At 37.0% G+C, this 21052-nt stretch overlaps 1 protein-coding gene across 1 annotated transcript in view; it reads left to right on the forward strand.

Annotated features, from left to right (window-relative positions):
• Positions 1-21052, forward strand: part of IL1RAPL1 (interleukin 1 receptor accessory protein like 1) — a 1287591-nt gene that overhangs the window by 729610 nt on the left and 536929 nt on the right. The window contains exons 4-5 of the mRNA XM_036840523.1: positions 9597-9783; positions 12326-12479. Of these exons, the coding sequence (XP_036696418.1) occupies positions 9597-9783; positions 12326-12479 (341 nt within the window). The remainder of the gene's footprint in view (positions 1-9596; positions 9784-12325; positions 12480-21052) is intronic.

Below are 21052 nucleotides of genomic sequence, written 5' to 3' on the forward strand. Positions count from 1 at the left end.
ATTTTATAACCCAGCCACACCAAATTATTTGCAATTACTCAAATATGCCAAGTTGTGTCATGCCTTCAAGCCTTTGTGCATACTATTCTCTGAAATAACCTTTCTTAAAATTGTCAAATTCTTACTCACACTTTAAGATACCCAGATATCACAATTTATGAGGTCTTCTTGTTTCTTTCTTTGACACTACTGTGTGGTACATACCCCTTTGTAGTACTTACCACCTTGAATTTTAACTATTTGTGTATCACTTCTGGAGTGTGAGGGACTGGGGGCAGGGAATATGTCTCATCGTTCTAGCAAAATCCCTAAGCACATTCTCTCAGGACATTCTTCAGGCTACTAATTGACTGTTTAATGGTTGATGGTTTCACCTATTAAATATTTTAGATATACTTGTGGAGTACATATTATAGGAAGCTAGAGAAATCTACAATCAGTAGCCCTAAATTCTAATTTTGTGGAAATTTTCTTTGTTACCCAATATAAAGCTGAATAACTAACAGTAGTGGAAAACTCTGTTTTTCTCCTCTACTCTCAACACTTCTCATACCAGTTATGTGGGGTTTTTCCCACACCAAGCAATTCTTCAACCTGCTGGATGTCCTACAATTCAGTTCATTTCAGACACTGTTTACCTGGACTTAGCATCAGATCCTACAGGTTAAGGGCTCAGTTCCACGTGACTGCCCCCACCCGCGACACACACAATTCAGATGCCAATTGCTAGTCCACAATATTACCTCCACTTCTGACTGACTGGCTGTAAATCAGAGGTCCGCAGAATGCCCTTCTCAGATTCTTCCATTATGCTTAATAGGTCAGTTACATTTTTCTCCTTCTTTGTTCAGTTTACCAATTTTATTTTTAACTAATTTGTATTGGAGTATAGTTGATTTACAATGTTGTGGTAGTTCCTGCTGTACAGCAAAGTGAATCAGTTATACGTATACCCACTTTTTTAATTTTTGTTTTCTTAATTTTAATTTTTGACCGCACCGCGTGGCACACAGGATCTTACTTCCCTGACCAGGAATCGAACCCGTGCACCCTGCATTGGAAGCACAGAGTCTTAACCACTGGACCGCCAGGGAAGTCCCTATCCACTGTTTTTTAGATTCTTTCCCCATATATGTCATTACAGAGTATTGAGTAGAGTTCCCTGTACTATACAGTAGGTTCTTATTAGTTATCTATTTTATATATAGTAGTGTGTATATGCCAATCCCAATCTCCAAATTTATCCGTCCCCCCGTTTCCCCCTTGGTAACCATAAGTTTGTTTTCTACACCTACGACTCTATTTCTGTTTTTTGGTTTTTTACTTTTTCATAACATCTTTATTGGAGTATAATTGCTTTACAATGGTGTGTTAGTTTCTGCTTTATAACAAAGTGAATCAGCTATACGTATACATATATCCCCATATCTCCTCCCTCTTGCGTCTCCCTCCCACCCTACCTATCCCACCCCTCTAGGGGTTCACTAGACACGGAGCTGATCTACCTGTGCTATGCGGCTGCTTCCCACTAGCTATCTATTTTACATTTGGTAGTGTATATATGTCCATGCCACTCTCTCACTTCATCCCAGCTTACCCTTCCCCCTCCCCGTGTCATCAAGTCCATTCTCTACATCTGCGTCTTTATTCCTGTCCTGCCCCGAGGTTCTTCAGAACCTTTTTTGTTGTTGTTCTAGATTCCATATATATGTGTTAGCATACGGTATTTGTTTTTCTGTTTCTGACTTCACTCTCTATGTCAGACTCTAGGTCCATCCACCTCACTACAAATAATTTTGTTTCTTTTTATGGCTGAGAAATATTCCATTGTATACATGTGCCACATCTTCTTTACCCATTCATCTGTTGCTGGACACTTAGATTGCTTCCATGTCCTGGCTATTGTAAATAGAACTGCAATGAACATTTTGGTACATGACTCTTTTTCAATTATGGTTTTCTCAGGGTATATGCCCAGTAGTGGGATTGCTGGGTCGTACGGTAGTTCTATTCTTAGTTTTTTAAGGAACCTCCATACTGTTCTCCATAGTGGCTGTATCAATTTACATTCCCACCAATAGTGCAAGAGGGTTCCCATTTCTCTACACCCTCTCCAGCATTTGTTGTTTGTAGATTTTCTGATGATGGCCATTCTGACTGGTGTGAGGGGATACCTCATAGAAGTTTTGATTTGCATTTCTCTATTAGTTAGTGATGTTGAGCAGCTTTTCTTGTGCTTCTTGGCCATCTATATGTCCTCTTTGGAGAAATGTCTATTTAGCTCTTCTGCCCATTTTGGGATTGGGTTGTTTGTTTTTTTCATATTGAGCTGCATGAGCTGCTTGTATATTTTGGAGATTAATCCTTTGTCAGTTGCTTCATTTGCAAAAATATTCTCCCATTCTGAGAGTTGTCTTTTCGTCTGGTGCATGGTTTCCTCTGCTGTGCAAAAGCCTTTAACTTTCATTAGGTCCCACTTGCTTATTTTGTTTTTATTTCCATTTCTCTAGGAGGTGGGTCAAAAAGGATCTTGCTGTAATGTATGTTATAGAGTGTTCTGCCTGTGTTTTCCTGTAAGGATTTTATAGTGTCTGGCCTTACATTTAGGTCTTTAATCCATTTTGAGTTTATTTTTGTGTATGGTGTTAGGGAGTGTTCTAATTTCATTCTTTTACATGTAGCTGTCCAGTTTTCCCAGCACCACTTATTGAAGAGGCTGTCTTTTCTCCATTGTATAGTCTTGCCTCCTTTATCAAAAATAAGGTGACCATATGTGCATGGGTGTATCTCTGGGCTTTCTATCCTGTTCCATTGATCTATATTTCTGTTTTTGTGCCAGTACCATACTATCTTGATTACTTTAGCTTTGTAGTATAGTCTGAAGTCTGGGAGCCTGATTCCTCCAGCTCCGTTTCTCTTTCTCAAGAGTGCTTTGGCTATTCGGGGTCTTTTGTGTTTCCATACAAATTGTGAAATTTTTTGTTCTAGTTCTGTGGAAAATGCCAGTGGTAGTTTGCTAGGAATTGCACTGAACCTGTAGATTGCTTTGGGTAGTAGAGTCATTTTCACAATGTTGATTCTTACAGTCCAAGAACATGGTATATCTCTCCATCTGTTTGTATCATCTTTAATTTCTTTCATCGGTGTCTTACAGTTTTCTGCTACAGGTCTTTTGTCTCCTTAGGTAGGTTTATTCCTAGGTATTTTTTTCTTTTTGTTGCAATGATAAATGGGAGTGTTTCCTTAATTTCTCTTTCAGATTGTTCATCATTGGTGTATAGGAATGCAAGAGATTTCTGTGCATTAATTTTGTATCCTGCTACTTTACCAAATTCATTGATTAGCTCTAGTAGTTTTCTGGTAGCACCTTTAGGATCCTCTATGTATAGTATCATGTCATCTGCAAACAGTGACGGCTTTACTCCTTCTTTTCCGATTTGGATTCCTTTTATTTCTTTTTCTTCTCTGATTGCTGTGGCTAAAACTTCCAAAACGATGTTGAATAATAGTGGTGAGAGTGGACAACCTTGTCTTGTCCCTGATCTTAGAGGAAATGGTTTCAGTTTTTTACCATTGAGAACGATGTTGGCTGTGGGTTTGTCATATATGGCCTTTATTATGTTGACGAAAGTTCCCTCTGTGCCTACTTTCTGAAGGGTTTTTATCATAAATGGGTGTTGAATTTTGTCAGAAGCTTTTTCTGCATCTATTGAGATCATATGGTTTTTATCCTTCAATTTGTTAATATGGTATATCACATTGACTGATTTGCATATATTGAAGAATCCTTGCATTCCTGGGATAAACCTCTCTTGATCATGGTGTATGATCCTTTTTTTTTTTTTAAACATATAGCTTTTTATTTTATTTCAGATGCCTGTGTTGATGATGCAGGTTCTCAGGAAACCCCCCAAACCATAAATGCCTTTCAAGGCTTTTGACAGTCAGGGTAAATTGAACAATTCTCAGTGATGTATTATATAGTAAAAATCATTCCATTTATAAAAACCAGCACACACCTGCCTAGTAAACAATAAAACTGTCCTCTTCCACATTTGTCTCAAAGCCTTAGTGGAAATCAGGTTGTGGAACTCTGGAAAACACCCAGCTTCTGTGAAGAAATAGAGTGTGATGATCCTTTTAATGTGCTGTTGGATTCTGTCTGCTAGTATTTTGTTCAGGATTTTTGAATCTATGTTCGCCAGTGATATTGGCCTGTAGTTTTCTTTCTTTGTGACATCTTTGTCTGGTTTTGGTATCAGGGTGATGGTGGCCTCGTAGAATGAGTTTGGGAGCAATCCTCCCTCTGCCGTATTTTGGAAGAGTTTGAGAAGGATAGGTGTTAGCTCTTCTCTAAATGTTTGATAGAATTCGCCTGTGAAGCCATCTGGTCCTTGGCTTTTGTTTGTTGGAAGATTTTTAATCACAGTCTCAATTTAAGTGCTTGTGATTGGTCTGTTTATATTTCCTATTCCTGGTTCAGTCTCAGAAGGTTGTGCTTTTCTAAGAATTTGTCCATTTCTTCCAGGTTGTCCATTTTACTGGCATTTAGTTGCTTGTAGTAATCTCTCATGATCCTTTGTATTTCTGCAGTGTCAGTTGTTTATTCTCCTTTTTCATTTCTACTTCTACTGATTTGAGTCTTCTCCTTTTTTTTGTTGGTGAGCCTGGCTAATGGTTTATCAATTTTGTTTATCTTCTCAAAGAACCAGCTTTTAGTTTTATTGATCTTTGCTACTGTTTCCTTCATTTCTTTTTCATTTATTTCTTATCTGATCTTTATGATTTCTTTCCTTCTGCTAACTTTGGGGGTTTTTGTTCTTCTTTCTCTAATTGCTTTAGATGTAAGGTTAGGTTGTTTATTTGAGATGTTTCTTGTTTCTTGAGGTAGGATTGTATTGCTATAAACTTCCCTCTTAGAACTGCTTTTGCTGCATCCCACAGGTTTTGGGTCATCGTGTTTTCATTGTCATTTGTTTCTAGGTATTTTTGATTTCCTCTTTGATTTCTTCAGTGATCTCTTGGTTATTTGGTAGTGTGTTGTTTAGCCTCCATGTGTTTGTATTTCTTACAGGTTTTTTCCTGTAATTGATATCTAGTCTCATAGCACTGTGGTCGGAAAAGACACTTGATACAATTTCAGTTTTCTTAAATTTACCAAGGCTTGATTTGTGACCCAAGATATGATCTATCCTGGAGAATTTTCCATGAGCATTTGAGAAGAAAGTGTATTCTGTTGTTTTTGGATGGAATATCCTATAAATATCAATTAAGTCCATCTTGTTTAATGTATCATTTAAATCTTGTGTTTCCTTATTTATTTTCATTTTGGATGATCAGTCCATTGGTGAAAGTGGGCTGTTAAAGTCCCCTACTGTGATTGTGTTAGTGTCAATTTCCCCTTTTATGGGTGTTAGCATTTGCCTTATGTATTGAGGTGCTCCTATGTTGGGTGCAGAAATATTTACAATTGTTATATCTTCTTGTTGGATTGATCCCTCGATCATTATGTAGTGTCCTTCTTTGTCTCTTGTAATAGTCTTTGTTTTAAAGTCTATTTTGTCTGATATGAGAATTGCTACTGCAGCTTTCTTTTGATTTCATTTGCATGGAATATCTTTTTCCATCCCCTCACTTTCAAGTCTGTATGTGTCCCTAGGTCTGAAGTGGGTCTCTTGTGGGCAGCATATATATGGGTCTTGTTTTTGTATCCATTCAGCCAGTCTGTCTTTGGTTGGATCATTTAATCCATTTACATTTAAGGTAGTTATCAATATGTATGTTCCTATTACCATTTTCTTAATTGTTTTGGGTTTGTTATTGTAGGTCTTTTCCTTCTCTTGTGTTTCCTGCCTAGAGAAGTTCCTTTAGCATTTGTTGTAAAGCTGGTTTGGTGGTGCCGAATTCTCTTAGCTTTGCTTGCCTGTAAAGGTTTTAATTTCTCCGTCAAATCTGAATGAGATCCTTGCTGGGTAGAGTAATCTTGGTTGCAGGTTTTTCCCTTTTATCACTTTAAATATATCCTGCCACTCCCTTCTGGCTTGCAGAGTTTCTGCTGAAAGATCAGCTGTTAACCTTATGGGGATTCCCTTGTATATTAGTTGTTGTTTTTCCCTTGCTGCTTTTAATATGTTTTCTTTATATTTAATTTTTGATAGCTTGCTTAATATGTGTCTTGGCGTGTTTCTCCTTGGATTTATCCTGTATGGGACTCTCTGTGCTTCCAGGACTTGATTAACTATTTCCTTTCCCATATTAGGGAAGTTTTCAACTATAATCTCTTCAAATATTTTCTCAGACCCTTTCTTTTTCTCTTCTTCTTCTGGGACCCCTATAATTTGAATGTTGATGCATTTAATGTTGTCCCAGAGGTCTCTGAGACCATCCTCAATTCTTTTCATTCTTTTTTCTTTATTCTGCTGTGCAGTAGTTATTTCCATTATTTTATCTTCCAGGTCACTTATCCATTCTTCTGCCTCAGTTATTCTGCTATTGATTCCTTCTAGAGAATTTTTACTTTCATTTATTGTGTTGTTCATCATTGTTTGTTTGCTCTTTTGTTCTTCTAGGTCCCTTTTAAACGTTTCTTGTATTTTCTCCATTCTATTTCTGAGATTTTGGTCATCTTTACTGTCATTACTCTGAATTCTTTTTCAGGTAGACTGCCTATTTCCTCTTCATTTGTTTAGTCTGGTGGGTTTTTACCTTGCTCCTTCATCTGCTGTGTGTTTCTCTGTCTTATCATTTTGCTTAACTTACTGTGTTTGGGGTCTCCTTTTCACAGGCTGCAGGTTCGTAGTTCCCTTTTTTTCTTGATGTCTGCCCCCAGTGCCTAAGGTTGGTTCAGTGGGTTGTGTAGGCTTCCTGGTGGAGAGGACTAGTGCCTGTGTTCTGGAGGTTGAGGCTGGATCTTGTCCTTCTGGTGGGCAGGATTGCGTCTGGTGGTGTGTTTTGGGGTGTCTGTGACCTTATTATGATTTTAGGCAGCCTCTCTGCTAATGGGTGGGTTTGTGTTCCTGTCTTGCTAGTTGTTTGGCATAGGGTGTCCAGCACTGTAGCTTGCTGGTCGTTGAGTGGAGCTGGTTCTTAGTGTTGAGATGGAGATCTCTGGGAGAGCTTTTGCTGTTTGATATTACATGGAGCCAGGACGTCTCTGGTGGACCAGTGTCCTGAACTCGGCTCTCCCACCTCAGAGGCACAGGCCTGACACCCGGCTGGAGCACCAAGACCCTGTCAGGCACATGGCTCTGAAGAAAAGGGAGAAAAAAAAGAATGGAAGAAAAAAGTAAAATAAATTAAAGTTATGAAAATAAAAAAGAAAATTATTTAAAATAAAAAAATTAAAAAGTAATAAAAAAAAATATGAACAGACAGAACCCTAGGACAAATGGTAAAAGCAAAGCTTTACAGACAAAATCACACAAAGAAGCATACACATACACACTCACAAAAAGAGAAAAAGGAAATAAGTATATATATCTATATATAAAAATAAAGGAAGAGAGCAACCAAATCAATAAACAAATCTACCAATGATAATAAACTCTAAATACTAAACTAAGATAAACATAAACCCAGAAACAAATTAGATGCAGAAAGCAAACCCCAAGTCTACAGTTGCTCCCAAAGTCCACTGCCTCAATTTGGGATGATTCGTTGTCTATTCAGGTATTCCACAGATGCAGGGTACATCAAGTTGATTGTGGAGATTTAATCCACTGCTCCTGAGGCTGCTGGGAGAGATTTCCCTTTCTCTTCTTTGTTCACACAGCTCCTGTGGTTCAGTTTTGGATTTAGCCCCGCCTCTGCGTGTAGGTCGCCTGAGGGCATGTGTTCCCATTCGGACAGGACGGGGTTAAGGGAGCAGCTGATTAGGGGGCTCTGGCTCACTCAGGCTGGGGGGAGGATACGGGGTGCAGGTACGGAATGCAGGGTGAGCCTGCGGCGGCAGAGGCCAGCATGAGTGACGTTGCAACAGCCTGAGGCGCGCTGTGTATTCTCCCGGGGAAGTTGTCCCTGGGTCACGGGACCCTGGCAGTGGCGGTCTGCACAGGCTCCTGGGAGGGGAGGTGTGGAGAGTGACCTGTGCTTGCACACAGGCTTCTTGGTGGCTGCAGCAGCGGCCTTAGCATCTCATGCCCGTCTCTGGGGTCCGCGCTGATAGACGCAGCTCGCGCCCTGTCTCTGGAGTTCCTTTAAGCGGCGCTCTTAATCCCCTCTCCTTGCGGACTCAGAAACAGTGGTCTCTTGCCTGTTCGGCAGCTCCAGACTTTTTCCCGGACTTCCTTCCCGGCTAGCTGTGGTGCACTAGCCCCCTTCAGGCTGTGTTCAGGCAGCCAACCCCAGTCCTCTCCTTGGGATCCGACCGAACCCCGAGCCTCAGCTCCCAGCCCCCACCTGCCCCGGTGGGTGAGCAGACGAGCCTCTCCGGCTGGTGAGTGCTGGTCGGCACCCATCCTCTGTGTGGAATCTCTCCGCTTTGCCCTCTGCACCCCTGTTGCCGCGCTCTCCTCCACGGCACTGAAGCTCCGCCCCCTCCGCCACCCGCCGTCTCCGCCCGCGAAGGGGCTTCCTAGTGTGTGGAAACCTTTCCTCCTTCACAGCTCCCTCCCACTGGTGCAGATCCCGTCCCTATTCTTTTGTCTCTGTGTTTTCTTTTTTCTTTTGCCCTACCCAGGTACGTGGGGAGTTTCTTGCCTTTTGGGAGGTCTGAGGTCTGCTGCCAGCGTTCAGTAGGTGTTCTGTAGGAGTTGTTCCACATGTAGACGTATTTCTGATGTATTTGTGGGGAGGAAGGTGATCTCCGCGTCTTACTCCTTTGCCATCTTGAATGTCTCCCCAAGGATGGTTCCTATTAGGAAAACTTCCGGCTCAAAATTCAGCTTTCTTGGGTCCTTAAACTAGCAGTGGAGACTCTCCAGGCTTCTGTTTCTTTATCTTTTGGTGAGACGCAGTCCTCTCCAATAGTCCATAGATGGCTTCTTTTGAATTAGAACCCACCTCGGGTCCAGCGCAGACGTAGCTGACTGCGACCAGACTTTCTCTATTTCTGTTTTGTAAATAAATTCATTTGTGCCATTTTTTTTTAGATTCTGCATATGTGATATCATATGATATTTGTCTTTCTCTGTCTGACTTACTTCACTCAGTATGACAATCTCTAGGTCCATCCGTGTCGCTGCAAATGGCATTATTTCATTCTTTTTTATGGCTGAGTATGAATTTACCAATTTTAGCATAATTATGACCAGGCTTGACTTCTTTCTTGACCTAAATCTTCCTTTATTTTATTTTCCTAGATAAAATCTAGATAAAAATGTCTATTGAACAGTTTTTCAAACCAAACTTTTATATAATATAAAATTTTTTTTCTAGCATATGAAAAATATACAAATGGTTTAACAGAACCAAGCATTGTTTAGCTGGCTGACAAGATAGAGCCCTGTGGAATAAGCCATGATACCATACATTAATTATCAGTAGAGTTTTTATCCCTCTCTCCCTCTCTCCCTTTTTGAGTGAAGTAAATACACTGCCTTGACAGCAGTTGCTTTTCGTTCACACCAGGCCACCATATTTATTCTGCTTCATTACAGAAACTCCACTTACTGTATGAAAGTATCCATCTCACTGACAGTGGGTGAAAATGACACTGGACTGTGCTACAATTCCAAGATGAAGTACTTTGATAAAGCTGAACTTAGCAAAAGCAAGGAAATTTCGTGCCGTGACATAGAAGATTTTTTACTACCATCCAGAGAACCTGAAATCCTATGGTATAAGGTATGGAGTATGGATGATTTTATCGCTTTTAAATAGATTAATGTGTACCTTATTCTAGGGCAAGTTGGATAAAAACATTTAAATAGGTGTGATATAGTTCAGTTCTGCCTTCCTAAGACACTACAGCAAGTTGTGCTGGTCATTATAAGTTTTTAAACCAGGGGCTTTGATAACCCTAGTCAATATTTGTATTGTTAGTCCATTGTAATAAGCTACTGTGTTAATGTTTATATCTAGTTTATGCTGATAATCCTATCAAGTCTATTATAATCTGTGTTGATAATTTCAGGAACTAAAATGCCTTAAGCATTCATTTCAAACTCTTCACATATATAAGCAGTCCAAAATGTCCCCAAGCAAGGAGAAAAAGGATTGACTTGCTTCTGTGATAAAATGGTACACTAGTTTTATTGAAATATTCTGTTTAATGGAAGTATCTTTGTGCATATCCTAATCCCTTTTGTATAAAAGCATACATGTTTTAAAAAATCTGATGAAAATGTATACGATTATAAAAATAGTGTTAGATTAACTTCTTTTCAAAAACCAGAAGCAACTTTAGGCTTAAGCAGAATAATCAGACACTGTTCTTCCTGTCACATCATTGACTTTGACTGAATTTCAAGATTTGAACATGTTCTTCAACTTATTTATATCATAAAAGATACTTTTGTTATTGAACATACCCAAGAAAATACAATATAGATGCTATGAACATTTGTCTGGAATATGTTTTCCATGATTTAAAGATACCTGGTGTAAACTTTTGCTTTGTCCAACTAACTGGAAATAGGAATTTAGGAAGCCGGATCTTTTAGTAACTAGATTCACAAATGTCAGTATACAGAATATGAGCCCTCAGGACTGATAACGAATTCAAAACTTGTTAGAAATGAAACAGGAAATACATGTTTAACATTTTTAAAGGATTTTTCCAAAATTAGTAATGCCCTTCTTTGAATGACTTGCTTTTGATTCTTGACAATAAACAATGGAGTATTCAGAACATCAAGGGAACTGTTGAAATATTTTTCTACTTTTCCCTTGAATTTCTGTATTAGACAGTATTAAATAGCCCTTAAATATTAGCCCCACTATTTCTGTTCCTGTGCATGTGAGCTTTATTTACTTTTTAAGTTTTTTAATTATATATTTCTCCCCCTGATTTTCTGTGGTTTGCCTGCTTTCCACAGGAGGATTCTAAGCAAACCCTGATGATTTCCTCAAAGGGGAGAGGTATTAGGGGAGTTTGACCCAAGGTCATCAAGTACAAATATTTTTCTAGTACTCATATGTGTACATTCAACTTCTAAATATGCAATTTCTTTGTTGTTTGCCAATAAGTTGATCTTAAGAGTCATGCACTTTTTCTCACTTTTTGCAAATAGTATCTCAAAATTTGCTGAAACAGTAGAGACCACACACACACACACACACACACACAGAGTCACACACTCAGTTTTTTAAATGGCTGGCCTCATATTGGTCCTTTAGTCATGCTTCCACCATCTCCCCAGTCATTGTGACCTTATGCTATAAAGACCATAATTAGTGAAGTGATGGGTGGAGATGCAGTATATGTGGAATTTAAAAGTCTTGTAACAATTCAGATTATGTTTCCATAGTCAAGGGAATATGTATTGCATACATTTAGTGTATAATTTATGCAACTATGACAGTTTGTACAACTAATATGAGGATATTAAGTGTATATTTTGGACTGAAATAACCAGATAATTGTCCCCCACTTATACACAGGCATTGAGACACATAATCAAAATAATGGTCTGCATAAATTTGATTTGGCAATAAATTTTTAACAAAATAATACTGCCTCTGAATAGTGTTAAAAGGTTTAAAGCTATTTTATCCTCATTCCATTAATTTCTAATCTGGCTAGAGAATATGGACTTCTGTTTGGCAAAAACAGAAATCTCCTGAGTCAACATCATTATAATCCAAAGCTTAAAGCAGAGACCATAATTTGGTAGACTGTGAGACTATAAAGACCTTGCATATAAATAATGGCCATTTCTTCCATGGACTGTAGAATATATATACTATGAAAAGATTGAGTTATTTCTAAATGCAGCATTAAAAGATTTAAAATATTGAACTAAAGCATTTTTCTCTATAGAATTAGTTTTTCTGCTTTCCACTAAAAAATTCATTTTATATTTTATGTTATCAGTATCAAAGTAGTTAACTTCATAATCATCAAATGCAGACTATATGCTTCTAAAAATGATGTCAGGAGTAATCTTAATAAATGTCCCTTTTCTTATATCTAATAAATCAATACATATCTGATTTAGAGACACTAAAGTTAGACGTTAATAAAGTGACTCTTGCTAAAAGTGCTTTTTTCAAATTGAGGTACCTGATTTCCCAGAGATATAGAGAAGTTTTGAAAATCTTTAGCATTAATTCAAAACTCTAGCTCTTTTAAAATCTAACTTTAGAAGCTTTTAGTTTAGTTATTTTAAATACTTTATTTTTAAGTTACTATATGTACTATAAAAATTTTGTGTTCTTCACGTAGGAATGTAGGACAAAAACATGGAGGCCAAGTATTGTATTCAAAAGAGATACCCTGCTTATAAGAGAAGTCAGAGAAGACGACATTGGAAATTATACGTGTGAATTAAAATATGGAGGCTTTGTTGTGAGAAGAACTACTGAACTAACTGTTACAGGTAAGCACAGTCTTCAATATTTCATTTGCAAGTAATGAAACTAACATTTGAAGTTTCATTTTTTGTGCTGCATATTGATTTTTTTTCAAATCTTTGCAATGAAGGAAGTGCTTAACCAAATGCTAAGTGGATTCCTATAGGTGAAATTTATTCCTCCTTGCTTTCAAATCATGTTACCCTGAAATGCATTTGAAAGGTTAAAGAAAATAGGTTTAGGGGATTATAGAAATGTTAGCTTTTGAAAGTACTTGAAATAATGAGTTTACAGTTTCGGAAAATTATGCTTATATTTTGTAGCGGTATAATTTTTGGAAACACTTCCTAGAATGTTGAAATGGAATATATGAAATCTACCTCTGTCTTCCTGTCTTGCTCCAAATTAGAAAAATTACGTTTTTATTCATTTATCACTCTATGAACCTGATATATGTGTTCTCATGAACTTGAATATAACAAAATTTCAGATACAATAATTGAATAATTATGTGAGGTGCATTGCATGGACTCATTCCCATACCTGGTTGCTGAGGTAGAAGGGCATGAGAACAAGGTTCAGAACACTGTCTGTAATCATGAATCTACAGCTCACTAGTCACATGACTTTATTTTAATCACCACAACCTTCAAAATATCACTTTCCTCGTGTATAAAATTGTGATGGTAAAGTTTGCCTTGTTTATTTCATAGCATTTTTGCAAGAATTGAATGAGGCAAGCTAATACTTATGAAATCAACTTGCAAAACACAGAATTATATCCAAATATGCATCGTTTTTGTCATGTTAAATGATGTCATGTTAAATATTGTATTCATTCCGTGTTTCATGTTATTGAATACTTCTCTCAAAGTGGTTCCAACACAAAAAAGGGGGGGAATCAAGATCAATGCTTTAGGCAGTTAAAGACATTATTCTCATCTTATTAAGAGAGATTCTTCTTGGTGACATTCTTTGTACAATCTTTATTTTTTTTTAATTTTTGTCCCACTGCATGGCAAGCGGGATCTTAATTCCCTGACCAGGGATCAAACCTGCATCCCCTGCAGTGGAAGCGTGGAGTCTTAACCTCTGGACCACCAGGGAAGTCCCTGTACAATCATTTTTATGAAACATATATATAAAAGTAAGAAAAGGATATCAGATACTTTAAAGAGATTTCCATTTGTTCATTGATTCACTTAAAATAGTTTTCCTGTATATGAAAATTGTTTTGTGGTAGTCACCTTCATCTTATAATAATCATCTTTAAATCTTGAAATTATGATATAATATAGTTTGACTTAAAAACAAAATCTGATTTCATGAAATTCATTTGATGGATAGTAATTATTCAGATTGAAAGGAAATTTAGTTAAATAAGTAAGATACTCTTTGGTAATGCCTTTGATAGATATTAGACCCAGTAAATAACTGACAATAGCAATACATGGTACACTTGAATAGTAAACACACATTTAATCATGTATTACGTACCTATGATGTACACATGTATGATTTGCACTAGTTTTGTTTTCAGCTTTGTTGTGTATAATAGGTCTTCGTGTAGAAAATTAAAATTAACACTCTTATCACTTTACCTCCCTGTTTAATGGAACAGTGAAAAACATAACTATCTGTACTTGGGTTTTCTTTACAATAAATATTGAATATTTTATTATTTCTTTTTTGCTCTTAATCTATACTGAAGTAGCTTTTCAAGGAGTAGGTACTGAGACAAAGGAATTAAAAAATAATGAAAATAATGAAAAAATATCTATTCTGTAAAGAAAATAGAATGAACTTCTAGTCTTTATTCTTTGGAGTGTAGAGCTAATTCTTGGTAAGCACATCTTTCCCCTTTCTAGAAACGCTAGGTTACTAAAACACTGTCTAGTAAGAGGTGATTGGAAAACAGTCTCCTAGAGACTGGAAACTGGGTCCCAAATGGTAAAATCATGTAAGCGAGGCTATTTTGTACAATCAGTAATAGAATTGTTTTCTCGTAAATGCTACCCAGGGCTATTATATTTTTGTACATTCATTTTCTCCAAAAAATATCTCCTTTTCTTTATGCAAAAAGGAGGAATAATTATTTCTTGATATCCAAAAGGAAGTTAGTGAAAGTTTTAATGAAAGTTTACATTCAACTGAATATTATGAATACCTCTAACTTAAGTAGCTCTACCTGTGACATTGATTTGGGGAAATAAAGTATAAAGCAAAATTTGATTATATATGAAATTTTGGTTGAATCATAGAGCTGCATATCCCATAGTTAAAAATAATATGTATTAAAATGCATTTTAGGTTTTAACAAGAAGTCTGTTGACAAGATATATTTATGCATAACATTGCTTTAAATAGTGTTACACTATAGCTCATTTCCTTTGGCTGTGGCCAAATTAAAGAGCAATTCTTAGAACCCAAGTTAAACTCTGAGTAAAGCAATGAAGGTGGGCATTTTCTCTGAGCAGTAATTAATCCCTGCTTTGTATCTTGGTTTTCTGCATATCATGATCATATTATACTTAATGTAAATCTTATGCAAAGCATGATATCATTTAGTTTTAGTGGATCTGCCTTAGCTGATAATATATATTTTGAAGTGTGTTAGAATGTTTCTTTAAAATAAAACAAAAAAGAGTCCAATACGTGAAGAGAAAAGAAAATTTCTGGATAAATAAAGTGGCATCATACAGGCCATATTGTAAGCTTTTATGGGAGATCTTTGGTTTATTAAAAGTATATGTGTCTACTAACTGAAGTAGTGGTTCAGGAAAACAGATCACAGTGAAAGAAACAATAAACCTGCTTGACACTTTTGGTATACTTTAAACATTTTTTTTAATAGATCTTTATTGGAGTATAATTGCTTCACAATACTGTGTTAGTTTCTGTTGTACAACAAAGTGAATCAACCGTATGCATACATATGTCCCCATATCCCCTCCCTCCCATTCTCCCTATCCTACCCTTCTAGGTCATCACAAAGCACTGAGCTGATCTTCCTGTGCTATGCTGCTGCTTCCCACCAGCCAACTATTTTATATTCGGTAGTGTATATATGTCGATGCTACTCTCACCTTGCCCCAGCTTCCCCTTCCCACCCCGTGTCCTCAAGTCCATTCTCTATGTCTACATCTTTATTCCTGCCCTGCAACTAGGTTCATCACTACCATTTTTTTTTTTAGATTCCATATGTATGTGTTAGCATACGGTATTTGTTTTTCTCTTTCTGACTTACTTCACTCTGTATGTCAGACTCTATGTCCATCCACCTCACTACAAATAACTCAATTTCATTTCTTTATATGGCTGAGTAATATTCCATTGTATATACATGCCACATCTTCTTTATCCATTCATCTGTCGATGGACACTTAGGTTGCTTCCGTGCCCTGGCTATTGTAAATAGTGCTGCAATGAACATTGGGGTGCATGTGTCTTTTTGAATTATGGTTTTCTCAGGGTATATGCCCAGTAGTGGGATTGCTGGGTCGTATGGTAGTTCTATTTTTAGTTTTTTAAGGAACCCCCATACTGTTTTCCATAGTGGTTGTATCAATTTACATTCCCACCAACAGTGCAGGAGGGTTCTCTTTTCACCACACCCTTTCCAGTATTTACTGTTTCTAGATTTTTTGATAATGGCCATTCTGACCGGTGTGAGGTGATACCTCTTTGTCTGCATTGAGTCTTCATTGCTGTGCACGGGCTTTCTCTAGTTGTGGCAAGCGGGGTCTTCTCTTCCTTGCCGTGCATGGGCTTCTCATTGTGGTGGCTTCTCTTGTTGCGGAGCACAGGCTCTAGGCGTGTGGGCTTCAGTAGTTGTGGCACGCATGTTCAGTAGTTGTGGCTCGCAGGCTCTAGAGCGCAGGCTCAGTAGTTGTGGCACACGGGCTTAGTTGCTCTGCGGCATGTGGGATCTTCCTGGACTAGGGCTCGAACCCATGTCCCCTGCATTGGCAGGCAGATTCTTAAAAACGGTGCCACCAGGGAAGCCACAGTGAAAGAAACAGTAAATCTGCTTGACACTTTTGGTATACTCTAAACATTTTTTAAAAATTAAACATAAGATGTTTCAGCATCGTTTGTAGCCTCTACCCTCTTCTCTACGCCTCAGCCACACTGTTTTACTGATCTTCTCCAAATATCCTCCTTCTGGACCCTTACTCCTGGTGTGCTCTCTCTGGAATGTTTTTTCTTCCACGTTGTCACAGAGCTGACTTACTCTTTCTTCGAGGCACAGCTAAAATGTTACCTCTACCACATTGCATTATAACTATTTGTTGCCACTCCTGGTTTTTCACAAGAACATGAATTTTTCAGAGTCAAGGGCAATGTCTCTTTTTTTATAAACATTTTACTTTAGAATAGTTTTACATTTACAGAAAAAATAAAAAGGATAATAGGGAGAGATCCCATATTCCCCACACCCAGTTTCCCCTATTATTAACATCTAACTTTAGTATGGTACACTTGTTACAATTAATGAACTAATGTTGCTATATTATTATTAACTAAAGTCCATATTTTATTCAGATTTCCTTAATTTTTACCTAATGTCCTTTTTCTGTTCCAGGATCCCATTTAGGATAGCACATAACACTGAGTTGTTTTGTTTCCTTAGGCTCCTTTTAGCTGTTACTGTTACTGACTTCCCTTGTTTTTGATAATCTTGACAGTTTTAACAAGTACTTATTTTGTAGAATGTCCTTCAACTGTGATTTGTTTGATGTTTTTCTTATGATTAGACTTGAGTTATATATTCCTGGAAGACCATAGAGGTAAAAATCACAACATATCGTACTATCAACATGGCGTCACTGTTGATGTTGACATTCATCACTTGGTAGTATTAGTCACTTCTTGGTCAGATTTTGCCACTGTAAACTTACTCTTTTTTACAGCTTTCCCTACTCTACTCTTTGGAAGGAAGTCACTATCTGTAGTCCACACTTAAGGAGTGAGGAGTTATGCCCCTACCTCTTTGATGTCAGAGTATATGCTTAAATTATTTGGAATTCTTCTGCATGGGACATATATCTATTTTCCTACATTTATCTACTTATTCAATCATTGTCTATATCAGTATGGACTCATGAATATTTCTTTTATACTTTGGTTTGTATCCACCATCACCTTATTTATTTTGTTGTTCAAATTGTTCCAACTTTGGCCCTTTAGAGCGCTTTTAGTTGTGTGTGTGTGTGTATGTGTTTGAGTATTTCTTTATTTTCAGACCCTACAAGGTGCTCCAGGATCACCTTATGTATTTCCTGGCCTAGTCCTGCAGTCAGCTATTTCTTCCGAAGAGTCCTTTTTCCTTTTGTTGGAGAATGGTGCTAGAAACTAAGATCTGGGCATTGGGAGTACTCATTGCTAATCAAGTATAGTTGCTTCTAAGACCTGTCAGTTGACAGAGCAAGGAAATATGAGTATACTAACCCAGGTATATACACATATCTAGAAATATTTCTGTATGTAACCATTTGTATCTATATTGAACTACACATGAGTTCATACTTATGTCTCTAACTCTAATCCATTACCATAGGGATCATTCTGGCCTCTTCCTTTGGCTTATGTGTAACCTCCTGTCCAATAGTGAGAAACCTGGTTACCACCATCTGCCATCTATTTCCTTAATTGTTTATTTCCAAATAGGTGTGCAGTGGGATCAAAGTTGTTGACCTGTACTCCTATGAGAAACGATTTTATAGACTAGAGTACATTGCTTATATACAGTTTCTTTTGACTTTAGTCTTACAGACTCCACCCATTTCCAAAGTTACTTAGGTCAGCACCTTTTCCTCCCATCTCCTTCAGTGAGGTTGTAATATATTGATAGTTAGGTTGTTTTATCACATTCTGCATTCCCTCTGGAGATCTTCCATCCTCCTAAATAATGTCTTTAAAATTTTGTGTATATTAAGGTTTGTAGGGGAGGAAAAATAATTTTCTGTCTACCCTTCAGAGTTCTTGGCTAAGACCCCCTGTAATAAAAGACAGATTAACAAGAGAAAAACAAACAGAAGTTTATTAAGATGTATATGTCACATGTACCTGGAAGATACCCAGGGAAACTTAGTACCTCGCCAAGATGGCCAAAGCCACTCCCTTAAATATCATCTTCAGCTAAAGACAAAAGAAAGGTTTTTTTGGTTGGGGGAGGGGGAGAAAGGCCAGTTATGGGGGGTTACCAGGAAAAGCACAGTAAACAAGGGTAAGTCTAAATCTAAATCTAAATGCCTTCTCCATTGGTAAGAGTTTCTGGAGGTTTAGTCATTTTTCTCTTCCTGGTACAGAGAGGGAGACACCCTTACATAAATGAAGATTTTTTAATAAGTGTAAATTCCCCTTACAAAAGGGTAACTCTTAGTTTATTTTCAGAGCTTCTCCTGTGTCTGCAGTTTCTCAAAATAACCAGCTCAAAATAATCTTTATATCAAAGAGGCATATTTTGGGGTGGCACATTCTGCTACCCTTTATTCCCACCTTTGAAACTTCCCCAATAAGTTTTACAGTCTAGAATCTGAGTTGGTAGATGGCTTCGTATTACAATGAACCATTCTTAGTCCTGAGAATAGGTTAGTTCAGTTAAGGAGTTGTCTTATTTCGGGAGGCAGTTTTTCAGGTGAGCTCCCAAAGTTAAGCCTATATGGTGCAAGCCATCAGGGATTTATTAAGAGACATTTCTATAGAAACACAAGAAAAACAAAGGTTAATGATTGGAGCAGAATATAAGCCCAGTTTCTGAGTCCTGAAGGCAGCTGGTTAAGAAGATTTCTAGATGTTGGGCTCAAAGAATCTTTTGTGTTTTTGCTGTAAAATATAACAAAATTTACCGTTTTAGCCATTTTTAGGTATACATTTCACTGGCATTAACTGCATTCACATTGTGTGCAATGATAACCACCATCTACCTCTAGAACTTTTTCATCTTTCCAAACCAAAACTCTGTACCCATTAAACCGTAACTCCCCATTCCCTTCTCCCACCAATCCCTGGCAACCACCCCTCTATTTTCTGTATCTATAAATTAGACCATTCTAGGTACCTCAAATAAGTGGAATTATACAATATTTGTCTTTTTGTGTATGGTTTATTTCATTTAGCATATTGTCTTTAAGGTTCATTCATGATAGCTCCTCATTTCCTTCTGTTACTGAATGATATTCCGCTGTGTGGCTGTACCATAGTTTGTCCATTCATCTTTTGAATGGTGCATCTTGGGTGCTTCCATTTTTTGGAGATTATGAATAAAGCTATTATATACATTATTGTGCAGGTCTTTCTGTTGATATAAGTTTTCAAATTAGTTGAAAAAATACCTAGGAATATAATTTTTAGAGTATATGGTAAGATTATATTTAGGTTTGTGAGAAGCTGCAAAACCGTCTTCTAAAGTAGCTGTACCATTTTGCATTTCCATCAACAATGAATGAAGAATTCTAGTGATCTGTATCCTTCCACCAATTCTGTTGTTTGAATTTTAACATTCCAGTAGTTCTGTAGTGGTATCTCACTGTTTTTCAATTGCCAATTCCCTAATTATAAATTATTTTGACCATCTTTTTATATGCTATTTGCATTTTATATATCTTCTTTGATCTGTGTCTGTTCGGATATATAGCCCCCTTTTTAAATGGGATGTTTGTTTTTCCATTGCTCAGTTTTAAGAATTCTTTGTATACTTTTGATACAACTCTCTCATCAGATGTATGTTTTGCGAATATTTTCTCCCATCCTGTAACTTTTCTTTTGATTTTCCTTAACAATGATTTTCACAGAGCAGAGGTTTAGGGTTTTATTTTAGAGTTTTCTTTTTCCCTAAAACATAGACTTAATTCTATAAATTTCTTCTAAACACTACTTTTGCTGCATCCCACAAATTTTATAAGTTACGTTTTCATATAGTTCAAAATATTTTTAAATTTCTCTTGTGAAGTATTCTTTGACCCATGTGTTATTTAGAAATGTGTTGATTTCTAGACATGTGGTGATTTTCCCAGCTATTTTTCTCCTATTGACTTCTAGTTTATTTTCAGTGATCTGAGCACACACTTTGTGTGATTTCTATTTTTTAAATATTGTTAAAGTGTATTTTATGATCCAGAATGTGATCTTTCATGGTGAATGTCCCATGAGAGGAATGTATATTTTGCTGTTGTCAGATGGTGAATTCTATAAATGTCAATTAAATCAAGTTTACTTACAGTGTTTTTCAAATCAACTGTATCCTTACTGATTTTCTGCTTGCTTGATATTGCAATTACTGAAAGTAGAGTGTTAAAATTTCCAAAAATAGTAGTGGATGTTTCTGTTTATCCTTTCAATACTCTAAGTTTTTGCCTCACAATTTTGATGCTCTGTTGTTAGGTGCATATGTGTTTAGGGTTATTATGTCTTCTTGCAGAATTGATCTCTTTGTCATTATGTAATATCCCTCTTTATTCATACTCTCCTTGTTCTGAAGTCAGCGTTATCTGAAATTAATATACCTAGCTTTCTTTTGATTAGTGTTAGTGTGGTATAGCTTTCTTCATCCCTTCACTTTTAACCTATCTGGTTCTTTGTTTTTAAAGTGGGTTTC

The sequence above is a fragment of the Balaenoptera musculus genome, chromosome X (assembly GCF_009873245.2).
Source record: "Balaenoptera musculus isolate JJ_BM4_2016_0621 chromosome X, mBalMus1.pri.v3, whole genome shotgun sequence".
NCBI classification, from domain to species: Eukaryota; Metazoa; Chordata; class Mammalia; order Artiodactyla; family Balaenopteridae; genus Balaenoptera; species Balaenoptera musculus.